This window comes from Mobula birostris, chromosome 4, assembly GCF_030028105.1.
Source record: "Mobula birostris isolate sMobBir1 chromosome 4, sMobBir1.hap1, whole genome shotgun sequence".
NCBI lineage: Eukaryota > Metazoa > Chordata > Chondrichthyes > Myliobatiformes > Myliobatidae > Mobula > Mobula birostris.
Window position 1 is genome coordinate 53,863,568 of NC_092373.1, and position 19,569 is coordinate 53,883,136.

General features: G+C 39.2%; 1 protein-coding gene across 4 annotated transcripts; it reads right to left on the minus strand.

Moving 5' to 3' along the window:
• Positions 1-1,988: 1,988 nt before the first annotated feature.
• On the minus strand, positions 1,989-19,569 carry c18h3orf33 (c18h3orf33 homolog (H. sapiens)). Of its 4 annotated transcripts, none has more exons than XM_072255358.1 (6): positions 19,383-19,554; positions 19,150-19,209; positions 13,732-13,885; positions 8,567-8,727; positions 3,390-3,540; positions 1,989-2,694 (listed from the first exon to the last, which is right to left on the minus strand). In XM_072255358.1, exons 1-6 carry the CDS (start codon positions 19,464-19,466, stop codon positions 2,654-2,656), a joined length of 651 nt encoding a protein of 216 aa, XP_072111459.1. In that variant the 5' UTR covers positions 19,467-19,554; the 3' UTR covers positions 1,989-2,653. The 4 variants fall into 4 exon arrangements, with proteins under 4 accessions (XP_072111459.1, XP_072111460.1, XP_072111457.1 ...); XM_072255359.1 differs by having other exon boundaries at positions 1,989-3,088; positions 19,383-19,553; XM_072255356.1 differs by having other exon boundaries at positions 1,989-3,540; positions 19,383-19,555.

Sequence of the window (19,569 nt, forward strand, 5' to 3'; positions counted from 1 at the left end):
ATTTATAGTTTTTTAATTGTGTATTGCAATGTACTTCTGACGCAAAACAACAAATTTCAGGGAGATGCCAGTGATATTAAACCTGATTCTTATTCTGTTTTATTGGCTTTTTCCAAAGTAAGGGAATGTGCAAGAATTATATAAAAAAATTATAGTAGATACACATTGTATTTTACGTTGGAAGTTTCAAATTATTTGTGCCAGTCTTGGAAAACCTCATGGCCAGATAAACTTATTTATGAACCCTATTGGCCTAATGAGAAATTTAAATGATTGGGGAACACAAACTTCCCTATACTTTGGAAAAAGCCAATAAAACAGAATCAGAATCTGGTCTAATATCATTGGCATATGTTGTGAAATTTGTTGTTTTACGGCAGATATATCTATGAACTAGGCACACATTCATTTAGTTTAGTTGAATGTTCTAATTTATGCTCTTAAGATGAAACATCAAACACTATACACACCTCAGGGAAACTTTTAAGCATCCCTAAAAATGGCTACTTATTAACTAACCCAAATGATTTGTAAATAATTAATATAAGCAGCACCTTGAAACCATGGAATCTAGCAAATACAACCAGATGACAGCTTTCAGTTCCCCATTTGATTATACTTTAAAACAGTACATTCTGTAGGAGACCTGTTGGTGAGAACAAAATAGTTTCTGTGTTCTGGAGATTACATTATCCTGTAGGGCTGCAGAGATACTTTACCACTGGGAATGAATACTTCTACAGCTTAATCATAATGAAGAAGGAGCTTCTCTGTTACTATGGATGCTGAGAAAAAAAATCCTCAATATGCAAAATCCAGGAAATGAAACATGGGAAAGTTCAAAAGATCAGGAAGCATTTGTAAAAAGAAAAAGTTGAGGATTCAGATTCAATGTTTCAGTATCTTTGATCAGAAATATTAGCTGATTCTCTTTCTGCAGATTCTGCCAGATCTGCTGAGAGTTTCCAGCACATTCTATTTTTATTTCAGATATCTAACTTCTTAAGGAGGGGGATGTCGTTAAGAGCGGTGAATAGTGAAAGTAATTACCTTCCTTTTTTTCTACTTTCAGTTTCTTCAAACTATGCTCATGGCTGCCATCCTGATTCTTACAATTTCCCCTGCAACACTTAAACAAGTTACATGAAGTGATATTATTTGTATATGCATATATGTGTACAGTATTTCTCATATGTACAGTTATTCAGAGCTAACAAGGTTTTAGGTTAGGATCTAATGAACCACTAACAATTCCCCAGGCACACTCAAAAATGTGAAGCAGCAGCAGAGGAATAGAATAAGAAACTGATACAGTGATCTATAGAACATTAATCCATCCAGCCTCAGCACCGTCAATAATTTGGCTGCTATTTGCTCTGTTTCCCAGTACTATTGCTGCCACCTTGCCCTGTGCAAGTTATAGTACCAGTCCTTAATGGGAGGGGGTCCCAGGTTGTCAATGAAGTAGGAATTTAAATGAACAAAAATAATAAAATCACATCACGTTGAATTAAGCAGAATCTGATAGGTTGATGAAAATAGCAGCAGCATTGCAGTAAGTACTGCTGATTTATTACCTTAAGTTAGGTGACCTAATTTATAGTTGTCAGTGTACAATTATATTAAATTTACTTCAAAGTACACTCTTCAAATTCTTTGTAAAATTAGCAGTTACAGTGTGCATTGAGATATTTGGTCTGATTTATTTTTTTTTGCTTGCTTCACTTTATAGTTGTTTAAATGCTATAATGTTCATAAGTTGTGGTAAAATAAAGTACTATATTACCTTAAGAGTCTCTTAAAAGAGAGAGAGGATGCAGAGATAAACCTGTGTCAACGATCTTGGTTTATTTTCCAAACCTCTTACTCCTCAAACTCAAGCGAATCCAAGAAGAGCAGTTACTGATGTTACTAAAAGTGTGTAAGTATGTATGGATATAATGCTGGGATATTAAGATTTAAGAAAAATTCAGAAAGCATGTCAAACATTCAGAATCAGAATCACTTTATTGCCAGTATGTGAAACATAATAGAATTGATTGTGGTTCAGTGCCCAAGTGTAAAACACAGGATAATACCATAACAGACAACACGATAGCAATCAGCAATTTGCAAAACAACAGTGCAAACAGCCATGCGGAAACAACAATTAGCAGAATGGTCACATGCGCATTCGTCAATAATCAAACTTAAATTAATGTCCACATATGAATAGACTCAATAATTATCAACAGAACAAGGAAAGCAGGAAAGACCATTTTACGGGTCTTTTAACTTTTAAGAGGACCATTTAACTGTGCAGGTGCAGTTAAGTTATTACACCTGAGTGAGCTTTGTTGAGAAGCTGGATAGCTACAGGAAAGAAGCTTCAGAGAAGACATGTAGTCCAGATAGTGATGGATTTGTAGCGTCCCCATGATGGCAATTTGATGAATAGGTGACTGCTAGGCTGGGCAGAGTCAGCAGTAATTTTATCAACTCTTTTCTTCGCTCTGGCAATGAACAGGTCTTTTAATGTCGGTAGCTGACAGCCAGTGATCTTCTCCACTGAGAGGACCACTGGCTACAACCAGGACTTGGAGAGGGAGGATGTAGCAGAAAACCAAATGATGATAGAGGTGGTTACAACATTCAGTGATGGCTCAGTAAAAATTCAGGCCACATACCCTGATTTCTTCACCGCTGTAGATTCTCCTTAAAAAAAAGTTCCCTTTCTGTAAAAAGTATTTATTTTAAATTCCAGATACTTCAACTTTGCAATAAGCAACATCATCCACATCATCTGCTTTAAGTGACAAATGAAGGAAGTGCAAATGGCCCTCAGTGCTTCAGTATATCTCTTAGGTATTTTTCCAAATGAATTAGTTGGACTTACTGTTGATTACATATGTTATGCAAGCTTCAGATTTACTTCATTAGACATGTAAATCATTGTTCTTGGTTAGTTGTGATTTCCCTCCATTACAAGATCATCGTAAGTGGAAAGTCCTACGTGAAAGAGCAGGGCTCACGTAGTGCATTGCATAGGCTTTGTTTATTTGTTGCACATCCATATACAGTTTAGAATATCAGACAGAGATTTCCATTTCTGAATAAACCAATAAGACAAAATATAACATATTGCATATTACAAATGGATATTTGTATCTTAAACCAAGATAACATTTTGTGATATTGTAATGATAAACTTAAACACGTCACTAGTTCAAAACCAGTTAGATCTCTGGTATAGTCTACAAAATATCCCTTTAACTGAATGCTATTAACTTACTTGTTTCTCAATGACCTGAACCATAAAATTAGATTATTGAAATTGTGCAAAATCTTAGAATTCTGTAAATTATTTGAGATTTTTTCCAATAAAGTTGGCTCTTTCCAGATGCCTTTACCTTTTTTTAGGGCTTTCATTTCTGCTTTAAGCAACTTTGTCTGCAGCCTCCAGTACAATTTGGGATTAGAGTGCAAGCCTTCAATATTAATAGTTCGCCCAAGACCTTTCCTTAAAATCTCTTCATTTAGGCAGATTGAGAAAATTAATCCCTTAAGGAGAGAAAAAAAATATTTTGTTGAGCACCTACACATTTCAAAATTACAGTGTGCCATTCATCAATAATTTTTTCTGACCCTGATAATATTATCTGACAGATGCCAAGTTTTAGAATTAGTGTGCATCCCTATGCAAATATTAAGAAATATCAAGAAAACCCTTTCAATTCATCATAATATTTTAGTGGAAATATGCATTCTTTTCTTAAATTAATTAGTTTACAAGTTGCTACTATGGCTATACGATCAGATGAATGGATAAGTTTCCTGGTCTTTCTCAGGAATACGTTTTCTTTCAAAAGTAATTAGTCCCTAATAAATAAATAATAAAGACACAACATTGAGAGCCTAGGGTAATCATAAAACAAATTAGAACATGACAATCCTATCTAATGCCAGACAATAGCAAGAAAAAAGGATCAACTAGCATGTACATACAGAATAATCAAGGTAGTTAAGGTAGTTTAATGCTCCTATTTGCAAGCAGCAGGTTTATACAATGACTCTGGTATTTGCAGGTATAGCTTCTTCAGACCAAATTTTTGAGTGTTTCTACTATTCAATTGCCAACTCTGTTTTGTCCTCCCCATAATCCTTTGTCATTTAAATCACATTTGCCTTCCATCCTATTGCAGCCTCACTACCTCTCTTCCTCACATACTTTCCTTGCACCCGCTTAAAATCTGTTCCATGTGATATGATTTACATGAACCTTAAATACTGCTCCTTTCCCTCTGCAGTTCCCATTGGGCAAAAGGAAGTCCCACATCACCAGGCTCAAGGATAGCAAAACTCATTCAACTGTTCAGTTCTTGAACCAACTGACAAATTTAGTAGAATTTAGCGAAACTATGACCACTTTGAACTAAAATAGACTTTGCTATAAATTGTTCTAGTGTTCTTTCTTGTAAAAATTGTGTTTATGCTTTTTCTTGAAGATACTGCTTATATGACACTAAATACCTATGAAGCAGTGGCAAGTACATTTTTCACTGCACCTGTGCGCGCATATACAGTATGACAATAAAATCATTTTTTTTTCTTATTTGCTGAGTACTTACATCAGTTTCAGTTTATTCTTATATTTCTAGTATTTGGCCTCATATATCATCAAGACTGGTGTATATCGTTAGTTATTTGAATGCTATGAATTTTGTAAGTCCTGGGTACGACTCTAAACTGTAACCGGTGATGAGGCTCTGACTGGGGACTTTCAGAGCTTTGGGGAACGTGGAGTTACCCCTTAGTCATTCATTGCTCCCAGAGGCGCTCTAACCAGGAACGGTAGTACCTGCAAGGGTTCCTACTCAGGATACAAGCGAAGGCCAATGGCAGATCCAGCAGGTTCAGTAACTGAACTTATGACGGAGAAGGCGGATGAGCTAGGACCTCAAATGTCAACAGCTGTAGTACAGGCGGATGAACATTTGGGAAGAAAAATGGTGATTTCTTTAATTTGCCCAACTGTAGGCAAAAGCAAACCACTGTTGTTAGATACTAGGTTTCCTAGAATCTATTTGCTAAGAAAACCATGGTCAAACTCACAAAATATATCACACAACAACAGCGTCAAGTGGATCTTCCAAGACAATTCTGAAGATGCTTCGCTCGGTAGGGTTGATTCTGGGCAGCAGGCGATCCCTGACCTTCATCAAGCTACTGCTCATAAAATTCAAGTAACACAAAAGAAAATTATTGCCACTTGGAATGTAAGAACCCTATATCAAGCAGGAAGATTGGACAATCTGATAAATGAAATGGAAAGACTAAAGATTAACATCATGGGAATTAATAAAGTTCATTGGACAGGGTGCTGGAACATGTCAGAATAGAAATAAAACACTAATTTATTCCTGTGGAACATCCCATACTAATGGAGTAGGAATTCTTATGGATGAAAACATGGCAAAAGATGTTTTAGGACAATATCAGAAAGAGTGCTCCTTGTTAGATTCAGAGGGCAATCATTTGATTTGGCAATTATACAGGTATATGCACCAACAACAGATGGAACAAATAAGGCTTTAGATAAATTCTATGAAGAGTTTGAACAAGGAAAGAATGGATGCAAATCTCAAGATATTGTTATTGTCATGGGAGATCTAAATGCTAAAGTACGACAAGGTGCTGATGGAAATACCATAGGAATATTTGGACTAGGGGAAAGAAATGAAAGAGGTGAGAAATGGGTAGAATGGTGCAAGGTGAATAATCCAGTCATTATGAATAGCTACTTTAAAAACTATCCAAGACGCTTGTGGACCTGGAAAAGTCCAGGTGATAATACTAGAAATCAAATTGACTTTATTACTATAAACCAAAGATTTAGAAACTCAGTGACTCAATGCAAAACATATCCAGGTGCAGACTGTAATAGTGACCATAACCCAGTAGTATGTCATGTAAAAGTAAAACTTAAAAAACCAAAGAAGCAAACACCTGAACAATCCCTTGACTACTTGCAATTAATTAAAAAAGAAAACTTAAGACAAAAATTTACAATTGAAGTAAGGAATAGATTTCAAAGTCTAGAAATATAATCTGTTGAAGATGATAGCAATCATGTAGAAATGAAATTTAACTCTCTAAAGGATGCCTTGGTAGAATCAGCAAAGTCAGTGATTCCTAAAAGAGAAAAAAAGCACAAAGAATAAATGGATGACAGATGAAATCAAAAATCTAATGGAAGAAAGGAGACGGAAGAAAGTAAATCCTATAGAATATAAGTCCTTAGATAAAAAAGTTAAAAGCTTATGTCAAAAAGCCAAAGAAGAATAGTTAAACCAGGAATGTGAGCAAATAGAAAGAATCCCTATTACTGATCCAAAAAGGTTACATCAACAAATCAAGAATATCACTGGTAAAAAGCTCTTCTGTTCTTCAGGTCGACGTTTGAAAGCAAAGGACGGTACCATTATCATGGAAAAAGATGAGGTTATGAACAGATGGACTGAGTAAATTCAGGAATTGTTTGATCGACGCGAAAAACCAGAAAAAACAGAAATTAAGAAAAACATTGAAGGTCCAAGTATGTTAAAATCTGAAGTTCGTAATGCAATAAATAAGATGAAGAAAGGAAAGGCAGCAGGTCCTGATGAATTAGTAACAGAACAAATTATCACCCTTGAAGATTATGGAATTGAAAAACTTACTGATATAATCAATGACATTTATGAGACTGGAATAATACCAGAAGAGATGAAAAAATCGGTATTTATCACTTTTCCTAAGAAACCTGGAGCAATAGAATGTGAATTACGTAGGACCATAAGTTTAATGAGTCATATCACCAAGATACTTCTAAGAATTTTGATGACAAGAGCTTAAAGTAAGATACAAGCTGAACTAGGTAAAGAACAATGTGGTTTTGTGAAAGACAAAGGTACAAGAAACACAATATTGATGTTAAGGATACTATAAGAACGAGCTATTCAAGTGCAAAAAGATTTGTTTGTTTTATCGACTACACAAAAGCATTTGATAAAGTGAAGCACAATAAGTTACTTGAAATATTACAGAAAACTCTAGATCTAGATTCGAAAGACCTCCACTTAGTCAGAAATCTGTACTGGGAACAAAATGCCACTGTAAAAATAGATGGAGAAGTGAGTCAGTTTACGAAAATCAAGAGAGGCATTAGCCAAGGGTGTGTTTTATCCCCTGATTTATTTAATGTGTACAGTAAAACAATATTACAAAAAATAAGAGACATCTTGGGAATCAAAGTTGGCGGTAAAACATCAATAATTTCAGATATGCAGATGACACTGTGTTAATTGCAAGTACGGAGGAAGAACTACAAAACTTAATTGATATAATTGTTGATGAAAGTGCAAAAATGGATCTATCTATCAATTGCAAAAAGACAATGTGTGGTGATATCCAAAAAGGAGAATCCTATCTGCAGGCTGAGAATAAACGGGAAAGACATAAAACAAGTACAAAACTTTTGCTACTTAGGAAAGCTGGGTGACATCAAATGGCAGGTGCGACATGGACATCAAAAGAAGAATAGGAATGGCAAAAGAGACCTTTACGAGAATGAAGAGTATACTGTCCAATACTAAACTAGGCATGACAACCCTCCTCAGAGTACTGAAATGTTACTTTTATCCAGTTATGTTATCTGGCTCAGAATGTTGGACAATATCTAGTTAACATGAGGAAACGGATTGAAGCAGCAGAGATGTGGTTTTTGAGGTGGATACAAAGAATATCATGGACGAAACAAGTATCTAACGAGGATCTCATGAACAGAGCAAACATAAAAGGAGAAATAATGTATGAGATCATGAAAAGGCAATGTAACTTCATTGGATATGTGATTAGGAAAGAGAAGTTAGAATGCACAGTAATTATGGGAAAGATTGAAGGGAAGAAAGCAAGAGAAAGACAAAGACAAATGATGATGGAGACGGCAGCCAGAGAACTGGAAATGAAAACCAATGAATTGATCTACTTGACCTGAAACAGGAGTGTGTGGGCCATGGCGGTCAAAGCTCAAACTGGGCACGGCACCTGATGATGATGATGATGAATTTTGTAAAAATTTGGGCCAGTTAGACTTGATTTTGCAGTAATTTGATACTACCTGTATAATGCATCCGAGAATCCACAAAATTATTATCAATTACAAACACGTATTACAAACAAGCATTCTGCAGCTACATGTCACATATACTCCAGAAATCTTCTTGATGCTGCCTTTTCTTTAATGTTTGTTAATTTGAATTTGTGGACAATTTAAATTTTAAGAAAAAGCACATCTGAATTAAAGACACCAGAATGCAGTCAAAAGATAAATTTACAGCTGATGGAAACAAATTGAAAATATTTCAACTGAAACCTTTGCATAAATGCACTAGCAATTCCCTGGGAAGCTTTAAGTTCCAATATTACAGAAGAATACTATATTTCATTTGCTTTAAGAACAGGCACCATATGAATGATAGGCATCATTTTCTTGCACAATTTTGATTACACAAAAATATGAATTCCTTCTTCTAAAATATAGCTTTACCTTATTTAATCTCACAATGCAATCTATAAAAGAATTCTCCCTTCTCAGAAGTTGAAACCAAATAACGTGGGGATCTTTTACTTGCTCACTTAACCAGGCTCTCCCTTCATCAGTCATTTGCAAGCCAGCCAACCTAATCATCAGGTGACCATCTTGTTGCCCTGAGAAAAATGGAAGTGTTTCTTTACTAGACAAGGCAAAAAAAAAAGGGAAAAATTTAACACATACATGCATAACAGCAATTTGCAATCTGGATTTCCTGTCATCTTCAGCTATTTTGTGATAATATAAGCTGCTGGGCACCCAATAAGAGGATCTCATAGTAACCACCTTTGTATGAATGGTCATGCTGTAACTTAGAATTGATAAAATATATTTCTGAATTTACAGGGCGACATCCTATTTGATCTGAAGAGATCTGCAAGAATTAGGTTGAGTATGAAAAGTTACACTATTCACATTTTCTTTATCACTTATAATTGAAGTAATAGTAAAACTGCACTCCATCAACATATCCTAATACAGATACAGGGTGCTAAAGCAAATAATGTAACAAGCCATTTACCAGACAGAAGTTGGGTACACATGTAAAAAAAGATTGTTATACACTCAAATGACAGGAATTCTGCAGATGCTGGAAATTCAAGCAACACACATAAAAGTTGCTGGTGAACGCAGCAGGCCAGGCAGCATCTCTAGGAAGAGGTGCAGTCGACGTTTCAGGCTGAGACCCTTCGTCAGGACTAACTGAAGGAATAGTGAGTAAGGGATTTGAAAGTTGGAGGGGGAGGGGGAGATCCAAAATGATAGGAGAAGACAGGAGGGGGAGGGATTGTCCATTCGTCCCCCCCATCCCTCCCCACTGATCTCCCTCCTGGCACTTATCCGTGTAAGCGGAACAAGTGCTACACATGCCCTTACACTTCCTCCCTTACCACCATTCAGGGTCCCAAACAGTCCTTCCAGGTGAGGCAACACTTCACCTGTGAGTCGGCTGGGGTGATATACTGCGTCCGGTGCTCCCGATGTGGCCTTTTATATATTGGCGAGACCCGACGCAGACTGGGAGACCGCTTTGCTGAACACCTACGCTCTGTCCGCCAGAGAAAGCAGGATCTCCCAGTGGCCACACATTTTAATTCCACATCCCATTCCCATTCTGACATGTCTATCCACGGCCTCCTCTACTGTAAAGATGAAGCCACACTCAGGTTGGAGGAACAACACCTTATATTCCGTCTGGGTAGCCTCCAACCTGATGGCATGAACATTGACTTCTCTAACTTCCGTTAATGCTCCACCTCCCCCTCGTACCCCATCTGTTACTTATTTTTATACACACATTCTTTCTCTCACTCTCCTTTTTCTCCCTCTGTCCCTCTGAATATATCCCTTGCCCATCCTCTGGGTCCCCCCCCCCCCACCGCCCTCCTTGTCTTTCTTCCCGGACCTCCTGTCCCATGATCCTCTCGTATCCCTTTTGCCTATCACCTGTCCAGCTCTTGGCTCCATCCCTCCCCCTCCTGTCTTCTCCTATCATTTTGGATCTCCCCCTTCCCCTCCAACTTTCAAATCCCTTACTCACTCTTCCTTCAGTTAGTCCTGACGAAGGGTCTCGGCCTGAAACGTCGACTGCACCTCTTCCTAGAGATGCTGCCTGGCCTGCTGCGTTCACCAGCAACTTTTATGTGTGTTGTCAGTTATACACTGAATGCCATGAATTCTAGCTGAAGATAACAATATGATGTTCTGTATCTAAAAAGTTGTTACTGTCTTATGGAAGAAGTACAAAACCAAGCTTTAATGTCCATTTGCCAATGTTGAAAAAGATTCTATAGAAATCACCAGGGCCAACAGTCAACTGTGGTTCAGTTTGTCACACATTCAAGCAAGTCAAATCCATTAGCTATAAAGTGCTGTGAAACATCCTAAAAGGATGTTTATGAATAGATGTTTCTCTTTCCTTCTGCCTTAAAACATGACCAGAAGCACTGCAACTCTAGATTCTGTTTTAATTTCCCAGATATCAATTTGTTTCCAAGATCTAATAATGTCCTAGTACAGGTATTTAAAAAAAACTTCTGAGAAAACAAAATAATATGTAGAAAAAACATGCCAAATTAGAGTAAAGCTATTATTAGGCATGATTTATTAGAATTCAGACTGAATGCCGGCTAACTGATCTACTTCTGTTCTTATGCAGTACAGCTAAAAGTATCCATTTGATTGTTGTACAGATGCTTAGCCAATTAATTTAGTAAAAATAAAGTTTAACAAAATGAAAAATAAGCCATTGTGCCTAATAGTGGAAATAACATTGCAAAAATGAGATCCATGAGGTTCACCACAAAAAGCCTTTTGAAAAGAGGTAACTTTTCCAGATGTGCACAGGAGATTTACAAGGATGCTGCCTGGACTGGGGAGCATAGGTTGAATGAACTCCGCCTTTTCACCTTGGATCCTCGGAGGATGAGAGGTGACCTGAAAGAGGTGTACAAGATAATGGGAGGCATTAATTGTGTGGATAGTCAGAGGCTTTTCCCCAGGGTTGAAATGGCTAGCATGAGAGGGCATAGTTTTAAGGTGCTTGGAAGTAGGTACAGAGGAGATGTCAGGGGTAAGTTTTTTTATGCAGACAGTGGTGAGTGCGTGGAATGGGCTGCTGGCAGCGGTGGTGAAGGCAGAAAGGATAGAGTCTTTTAAGAGACTCCTGGATGGATACATAGAACTTAGAAAAATAGAGGGCTATGGGTAAGCCTGGGTAGTTCTAAGGTAAGGACATGTTCGGCACAGATTGGTGGGCCGAAGGGCCTATATTGTGCTGTAGGTTTTCTATGTTTCTATGTGCTGGATATTTAATCTATGTCACATGATTAATGTTTTGGAAGTTTAATAGAAAACCTTTGAGTACAAAACAGATATAGCAGCAGACTGCAATTCCCAAGAAAGCTGAAGACTTAATGGCCTCCAAAACTCAGTTCAGAAATGTCTCTTCAACAAGGGAGGGAGGCAGAAGAAAGGAAATTATAGGCCAGTTAGCCTGACCACAGTAGTTGGGAAGATGCTGGAGTTGAATGTTAAGGGTGTGGTTTCAGGTACTTGGAGGCACATGGCAAGAGGGAAAATCTTGCCTGACAAATCTGTTGGAATTCTTTAAAGAAATAGAAGACATAGAAAACCTACAGCACAATACAAGGCCTTTGGCCCACAAAGCTGCGCTGAACATGTCCTTACCTTTGAAGTTACCCGGGTACCTTAAAACTGTGCCCTCTCGTGCTAGCCATTACAGCCCTGGGAAAAAGCCTCGGACTATCCACACGATCAATGCCTCACACCATCTTATACACCTCTATCAGGTCACCTCTCATCCTCCGTTGCTCCAAGGAGAAAAGGCCAAGTTCACTCAACCTACTCTCATAAGGCATGCTCCCCAAACTAGGTAACATCCTTGTAAATCTCCTCTGCACCCTTTCTATGGTTTCCACATCCTTCCTGTACTGAGATGACCAGAGGATAGGAGGACAGACAAAGGAGAATTGGTCGATGTTGTGTACTTGGATTTTCAGAAGGCCTTTGACGAAGTGCCGCACGTAAGACCCCAGGGTATTACAAGAAAGATACTAGCATGGATAGACCACTGGCTGATTGGCAGGAGGCAAAGAGTGGGAAGAAAGGGATCCTTTTCAGATTGGCTGCCGGTGACTAGTGGTGTTCTGCAGGGGTCGATGCTGGAGCTGCTTCTTTTTCTAACATATGCCAACGATTTGAATGATGAAATTAATAGCTGTGTGGCCACGTTTGCAGAGAATATGAAGACAGGTGGAGGGGCAGGTAGTGTTGAGGAAGCAGAGAGATTTAGACAGATTAGGAGAATGGTAAAGAGGTGGCAGATGGAATACAGTGTCAGGAAGTGTTTGATCATGCACATTGGTAGGAATAAAAGCATAGACTATTTTGAAAACAGGGAGAGAATTCAAAAAATCTGAGGTACAAAGTGACATGTGTATGATTCCCTAAAGGTTAATTTGCAGCTGAATTGGTGATGAGGAAGGCGAATGCAACATTAGCATTCAGTTCAAGAGGACTAGTAAAGCAAAGATATAACACTAAGGCAGTATAAGGCACTGTTGAGGACTTACCTAGAGTATTGTGAGCAGTTTTGGCCCCTTATTTCGGAAAGGATGTGCTGACATTGGAGTGGGTTTAGAGGAGGTTCACAAGAATTGTGAACCTCGTTGTGGGCCGAAGGGCCTGTACTGTTCTAAGAATGATGCCAAGAATGAAAGGGCTATCATATGAGCAGCCATTGAAGGCTCTGGGCCTGTACGTGCTGAAATTTTTAAAAATGAGGGGAATCTCACTGAAACCTATCAAACGTTGATAGGCCTAGATAGAGTGGATGTTTCCATTGGTGGGGGAGTCTAGGACCAGAGGGCACAGCCTCAAAAGAGAGGGACATCCATTTAGAACAGAGATGAGAAGGAGTTTCTTTAGCCAGAGGATGGTAAATCTGTAGAATTTGTTACCACAGACAGCTGTGGAGACCATGTCACTGGGTGCATTTAGGGCAAAGGTTGACAGGTTCTTGATTAGCCAAGGCGTGAAAGGTTATGGGGAGAAGGCAGGAGAATGGGGTTAAGAGAGAAATGTATCAGCCGTGATGAAGTGGTGGAGAAGACTCTATGGGCCAAGTGGCCAAATTCTGCTCCTATATCTATGGTCTTATGGAAATCTGCTTTCCAAAACAATAAATCCTTTCACCAGCAACTTTATTAATCAAGAACTCACTACTAAGTCTTTTTAGAGGTTGTGTTAAATGAACAAAGCCATTCAAACTGAGAAGTTTCCACATCAGCATCAAATATTTATCTTAGTAACACCTACAACTTATAAACTGAGCTAGCACATCATTATAATACAAAACTTGCTGATTCAATTCTACAGAACACAAATTTTTAGAATGGAAACTTGTGTCTTGCAGTAACTGAAACAGAGTAAATGAGTTCCATGCAGCCACATGATGAATTTTACACTGTGCTAACAAAATTTTAGAATTAGACATATTTAGTCACATGTAGAAGACAATATCGCAATTAACATTTCAATTTTATTTAACTTATCTGTAGTTATACCTATTATTATATGTCCATAAGTTGTTTACTTACTTTTTTTTTGCAGGGTTGAAATAAAAGGAAGGCTAATAGGAATGTGTTCTGTTTCCAGTCCATTCTCTGTTACATGACGTATTCTCCCTCGAAGTTTAATATTTTTTTCAATAAATTTGTTAGGTATTTCTAAGGCATTTGTAAATTTAGTAGTCTGTTAAGATGAAGGAAAATTAACTTTCATTGTTCATCAAAACATATTACACAGAAGTTTCCACACTATAAAATTGTAAAACAATCTTTTTTGCATACATTATGCAGTGAGTGCAAGTCAACGTGTATTAAATGTATTCGATCTCCCAAGACTTTATCAGATGATTTTAATAACGTAAGAAACAATGTGTTACTTACGCAGTGCATAATTTTGCTGCGCTTGCTTTCTAGATTAAAGTTATATGTCTGATAGCAGTAAATTAAAACATTCTGTGATAATTCAATTTGATGGAAGAAAGTACAGGAATTAAACTGTGTTCCTCATATATAGATGCTGAACAAAGTACAAAAAAATTCCAAGACTGATTACAATGCATCCAATCTTCATTGCATTTCTTAAGTAAATCATTCCCCTAAGGCTCTGTGCTTGTAATTTGGAATATTTTGCTCTATAATATTAAGGCTATTTTGTCACAGAAGGCTTGACGAATAGGGTAGAGCTTCGTTCAAACTGTTTTTTGTGCATCTACAGTTTCTAGAGACAAAAGTGAGAAAGTGATTCTCTCTGGGTACTATATTGATTATAGAGCTTGGAATGTGATCATCTCTTTCATAAAGCAACTGGCATACTGAACGTACATTGCCTCCACAGATAACACATGGATGAGATTAGACAGACAAATCTTCTTCGAAAAGTTGAAATGTCTAATACCACAGGGCATGCACTTAAGGTGTGAAGGGGTAATTTCAAAGGAGATGTGAGGGGCAAGTTTATTTACACAAAGAGTGGGGAGTGTCTGGAATGGTTGCCTGGGCTGGTGGCAGAGGTAGAAATGTTAGAGACTTTTAAGAGACATTTAGATAGGCACATGAATGCGAGGAAAATGGAAGGATATGGACACTGGGGATTAGTTTACAAACACAAAAAAAAATCTGCCTGAAATGTCGACTATACTTTTTTCCATAGCTGCTGAGTTCCTCCAGCATTTTGTATGTGTTACTTGAATTTCTAGCATCGACAGATGTTCTCGTTTTTAAAAATCTGCAAATGCTAGAAATCCAAGGCAACACACACAAAATGCTCGAGAAACTCGACAGGTCAGGCAGCATCCATGGAAAGGAATACACCGTCAATGTTTTGGGCCAAGACCTTTCAACAGGAATGGAAAAAAGATGAGTAGTTAGGTTAAGAAGGTGGGGAGTGGAGAGAAAGAAGTAGGTGAGTAGTGGGTGATAGGTGAAAACCAGGAAAAGGGTAAGGGGTTGGAGTAACAAGCTGGGAAGTTGATTGGTTACAGAGATAAAGGACTGGGGGGCAGTATCTGATAGGAGAGTTAGAAGAGCATGGAAGAAAGGGAAAGGGGAGGAGCACCAAAGGGAGGTGATGGGCAGGTAAGGAAAAAGGTGAGAGAGGGAAAAAGGAATGGGAAATAGTGAGGCGGGGGGATTACCAGAAGTTTGAGAATTCGATGTTCACACCATCAAGTTGGAGGCTACCCAGACAGAATACAAGACCATAAGACACAGGAGCAAAATTAGGCCATTTGGCCCATCATGTCTGCTCCACCATTCAGTCATGGTTGATCCTTTTTCTTTCCAACCTCATCCTTCTCCTCGTAACCTTTGATGCTGAGTCCAATCAAGAATCTATCAAGTTTTGCCTTAAAGGCACCCTATGACCTGGCCTCCCCAGCTGCCTGTGGTAAAAAATTCCACAAATTCATCATCCTCTGGCTAAAAAAATTTCTCTGCATCTCTATTTTATATATATGCCCCTTTATCCTGAGGCTGTGCCCTCTTGTCCTAGACTCCCCCACCATGGGAAGCACCCTTTCCACATCTACTCTGTTTAGGCTTTTCCACATTTGAAAGGTTTCAATGAGATCCCCCCTTCCTTCTAAATTCCAGCGAGTACAGACCTAGAGCTATCAAAAGTTCCTCGTATAAGCCTTTCATTCCTGGAATCATCCTAGTAAACCTCCTCTGAGCCCTCTCCAATGCCAGCACAACTTTTCTTAGATGAGGAGCCCAAAACTGTTCATAATACTCAAGGTGAGGCCTCACCAGTGTCTTAAAAAGCCTCAGCATCACATCCTTGCTCTTGTATTCTCGACCAACGGTCCCCAACTACCCGGCCGCAAAGCATGTGCTACTGGGCCACGAAGAAACGATATGATTTGGCGAAATGAAACGATATGTGTCAGCTGCATCTTTCCTCATTCCCTGTTATTCCCTCTGTTGAACTTTAACGCATGCGAGGTCATCAGTGATGTGCAAAGGAATGGGTCCATGACCCATTTGTGAATGTCCCCGGTGATTCATCCATGTCACTGCAGGAAGATCAACTCCTCGAGCTCGCAAATGACAGTGGGTTGAAAAGTATGTTTGTCATAACATCTCTGCCAGCATTCTGGATCAACGTTATGGCTGAATATCTTGAGATAGCCACGAAAGCATTGAAAATGTTGCTTCCATTTCCAACATCATATTGCTGCGAAGCAGAGTTTTCTGCAATGAATGCAACAAAAACTAAATTGCGGAATAGACTGGACATAAGGAACCCCCTTCGAGTATCACTGTCTCCCATCACCCCTCGATGGGACCGTCTCGTTGCAGGAAAACAAGCCCAGGGCTCCCATTGATTCAGCGATATTGGTGTGTTGCAATGATGTTATGTGTTCATACAAGGAAAATATGCACTGTGTGTTTAATATCCAAACATTACTTAAAATGTTATGATGCTATTGACTTATAAGTGACTTATAATTCAGTGGTCCCCAACCTCCGGCCGCAAAGAATGCAGCAACACAGCAGTAGCCAGAACGCACCCAGCACATCTTTAAGAAAAAAGCCTAAATAAACAAGCTAATTAATTAGGTGCCGCCTGGCATATAAATGTCGGCCCAGATCAGAGGTGATTGCCAATTGCGTCGCCTCTGATCTGGGCCAACATTTACATGCCGGGCAGCACCTAATTAATTAGCTTGTTTATTTCGGCTTTTTTCTTAAAGATGTGCTGGGTGCGTTCCGGCCACCGCTGCATTCTTCACGGCAATGTATCGGTCCGCGGCCCGGAGGTTTGGGACCACTGTTATAATTGACCTATCACTATATTCATGTGAGGAAAATATGCACTGTGTGTTTAACATTAAATTCGTTAGATAAACCCCTTTAGAAACTAAATTGAGTGTATTAGCTACTTATAAGTGACTTATAATTGACTTATCACCTATATTCTGGTTGTGATTAACCACCCCCCTACCCCGCCGCCCCCCCCCCCAGTCTGCAAGAATATTGTCAATATTAAACCGGTCCGCGGTGCAAAAAAAGGTTGGGGACCCTGTTCTAGACCTCTTGAAATGAATGCCAACACTACATCCGCCGTCCTCACTACCAACTCTACCTGCAAGTTAACCTTTTGAGCATTATACACAAGGACTCCCAAGTCCTTTTGCACCTCAAATTTTTGGATTTTCTCCCCAATAAGAAAATAGTCTGCACATTTATATTTTCTACCAAAGTGCACGACCATGCATTTTCCAACATTGTATTTAATTTACCACTTTCTTGCCCATTCTCCTAATCTGTCTAAATCCTTCTGCATCCTACCTGTTTCCTCAATACTACCTGGCCCTCCACCAATCTTCGTATCATCTGCAAACTTGGCAACAAAGCCACCTATTCCATCATCTGAATCATTGACATACAGCATAAAAAGAAGTGGTCCCAACACCGAACACTGCGGAACACCACCAGTCACTGGCAGCCAACTAGAAAAGGATCCTTTTATTCCCACTCACCACCTCCTACCAATCAGCCAATGCTCTAACCATACCAGTAACTTTCTATAATACCATGGGCTCTTAACTTGGTAAGCAGTCTCATGTGTGGCACCTTGTCAAAGGCCTTCTGAAAGTCCAAATATACAATATCCACTGCATCCCCTTTATCTATCCTACTAGTAATCTCCTCAAAGAATTCCAACAGGTTCGTCAGACAAGATTTTCTCTGAAGGAAACTACGCTTTGTCCTATTTTGTCCTGTGTCTCCAAGTACTCCATCACCTTGTACTTAACAATTGACTCCAACATCTTTCCAACCACTGAGGTCAGGCTAAGTGGTCTATAATTTCCTCCTTTCTTAAAAGGTGAAGTGATTATAAGGTATAAGGTGTTGCTCCTCCAACCTGAGTGTAGCCTCATTGTGGCAGTAGAGGAGGCCATGGACTGACATGTCAGAAAGAGAAGTAGAGTTAAAATGGGTGGCTACCAGGAGATCCTGCTTTTCCTGAGCGTAGGTACTCAGCAAAGACAGTCTCTCAACTACATCAGGTCTCACCAATATACAGGAGGCCACATTAGGAGTACCGGATACAGTAGATGACTCCAACAGACTCACAGAAAAAGTGTCGCCTCACCTGGAAGGACTATTTGGGACTTGAATGGTAGTAAGGGAGGCGGCGTAGGGGCAGGTGTGGCACCTGTTCTGCTTGCAATGGTAAGTACCAGGTTGCTGTGAGAATCAGTGGGTTTATAAAATATATCAGTAGATAGACTGTCTCCATAGACAGAGACAGAGTGATCGAGAAAAGGGAGGGAGGTGTCAGAAATGGATCAAGTAAACTTGTGGGCAGGGTGGAAGCTGGAGGTGGAGTTGATAAAGTAGACAAGCTCAGCATGGGTGCAGGAAGCAGCACTAATGCAGTCGTCAATGTAGCATAGGATTAGTTTAGTTTACCATTTGATTACTAATTTAATTGGCATGGCACAACATTGTTGGTTCCTGTGCTATACTATTCTATGTGCTATATATGTATTCATTAGTGCTGAGGCAGAAATTTATGTCAGTTTTAGGGCAATAAGGTGTAACTGCTTTTTTTTTTGTAATTTAAGATGCTTCTAAACACCTAACAATCAAATGAACTTCTGTAACCTGATAGGGGCAAAGAAGCCATTAACAGACACTTTCCATTACAACCTGAATGTTAGAACCAGAATTTAATTCTACAACACTTTTCAATGGGACTTTTTTCCCAATTCCCAGTTGTCATTGACAACGAGGTTGTAAAACCAGAATTTATATCATTTTCTATTACAATTAAGCAGTACAGGCTGTTTGAAATATTGAGCTGCATTATGCTTGATAAGAAAATGACAAACTGGAATGGTAACTTGATATCAAAATGATGGTCTAGCTTCGTTCTGTGACATGGGTTACGTGAACAAAGAAGGTTCTTTAAACACCTGAGACTTCCGGGACACTTACTAGCCTGACGCTTCTGGCTAAGATCACGATTCCGACCACTGCCAGACCCGTGCTGATCGTCTAAAAACACAAGCAGAGGGACAAGGCAATGAGAAGCAACCTACAATGCAAACTTCTCCAAGCTTTCTGCTAAAGCACCCAAATTACAAAGTAAATCCCTTTGCCTCACTATCCCAATACTGTGCGTCCATTTTATAGCAGCTAGATCGTCAGTATGTAAATATCCCTCATACCCGAACCACCCGAACATGCTCGTCCACAAACTCCACAGCTTTGCTGAGATAGTAACCGAGCGCATTCGGCCCCTCGTCAGACATGTTTTGCGCGCTGCATCACGGGAAGTATCGCGCGAATTGCTGAAGCGACGCCTGCTCGTCCGCGCATCAAACGGGCGGGCAGCTTGGTCACGCTTAGAGCCTC

Excerpts from the sequence above, each read along its gene's own strand:
- c18h3orf33 (XM_072255356.1), bottom strand. The coding sequence starts at position 19,466 with ATGTCTGACGAGGGGCCGAATGCGCTCGGTTACTATCTCAGCAAAGCT. Across the intron at positions 19,210-19,382 it reads AGCATGTTCGGGTGGTTCGG|ACGATCAGCACGGGTCTGGC; the intron begins GTATGAGGGATA and ends TTGTGTTTTTAG. Across the intron at positions 13,886-19,149 it reads TAGCCAGAAGCGTCAGGCTA|ACTACTAAATTTACAAATGC; the intron begins GTAAGTGTCCCG and ends TCATCTTAACAG.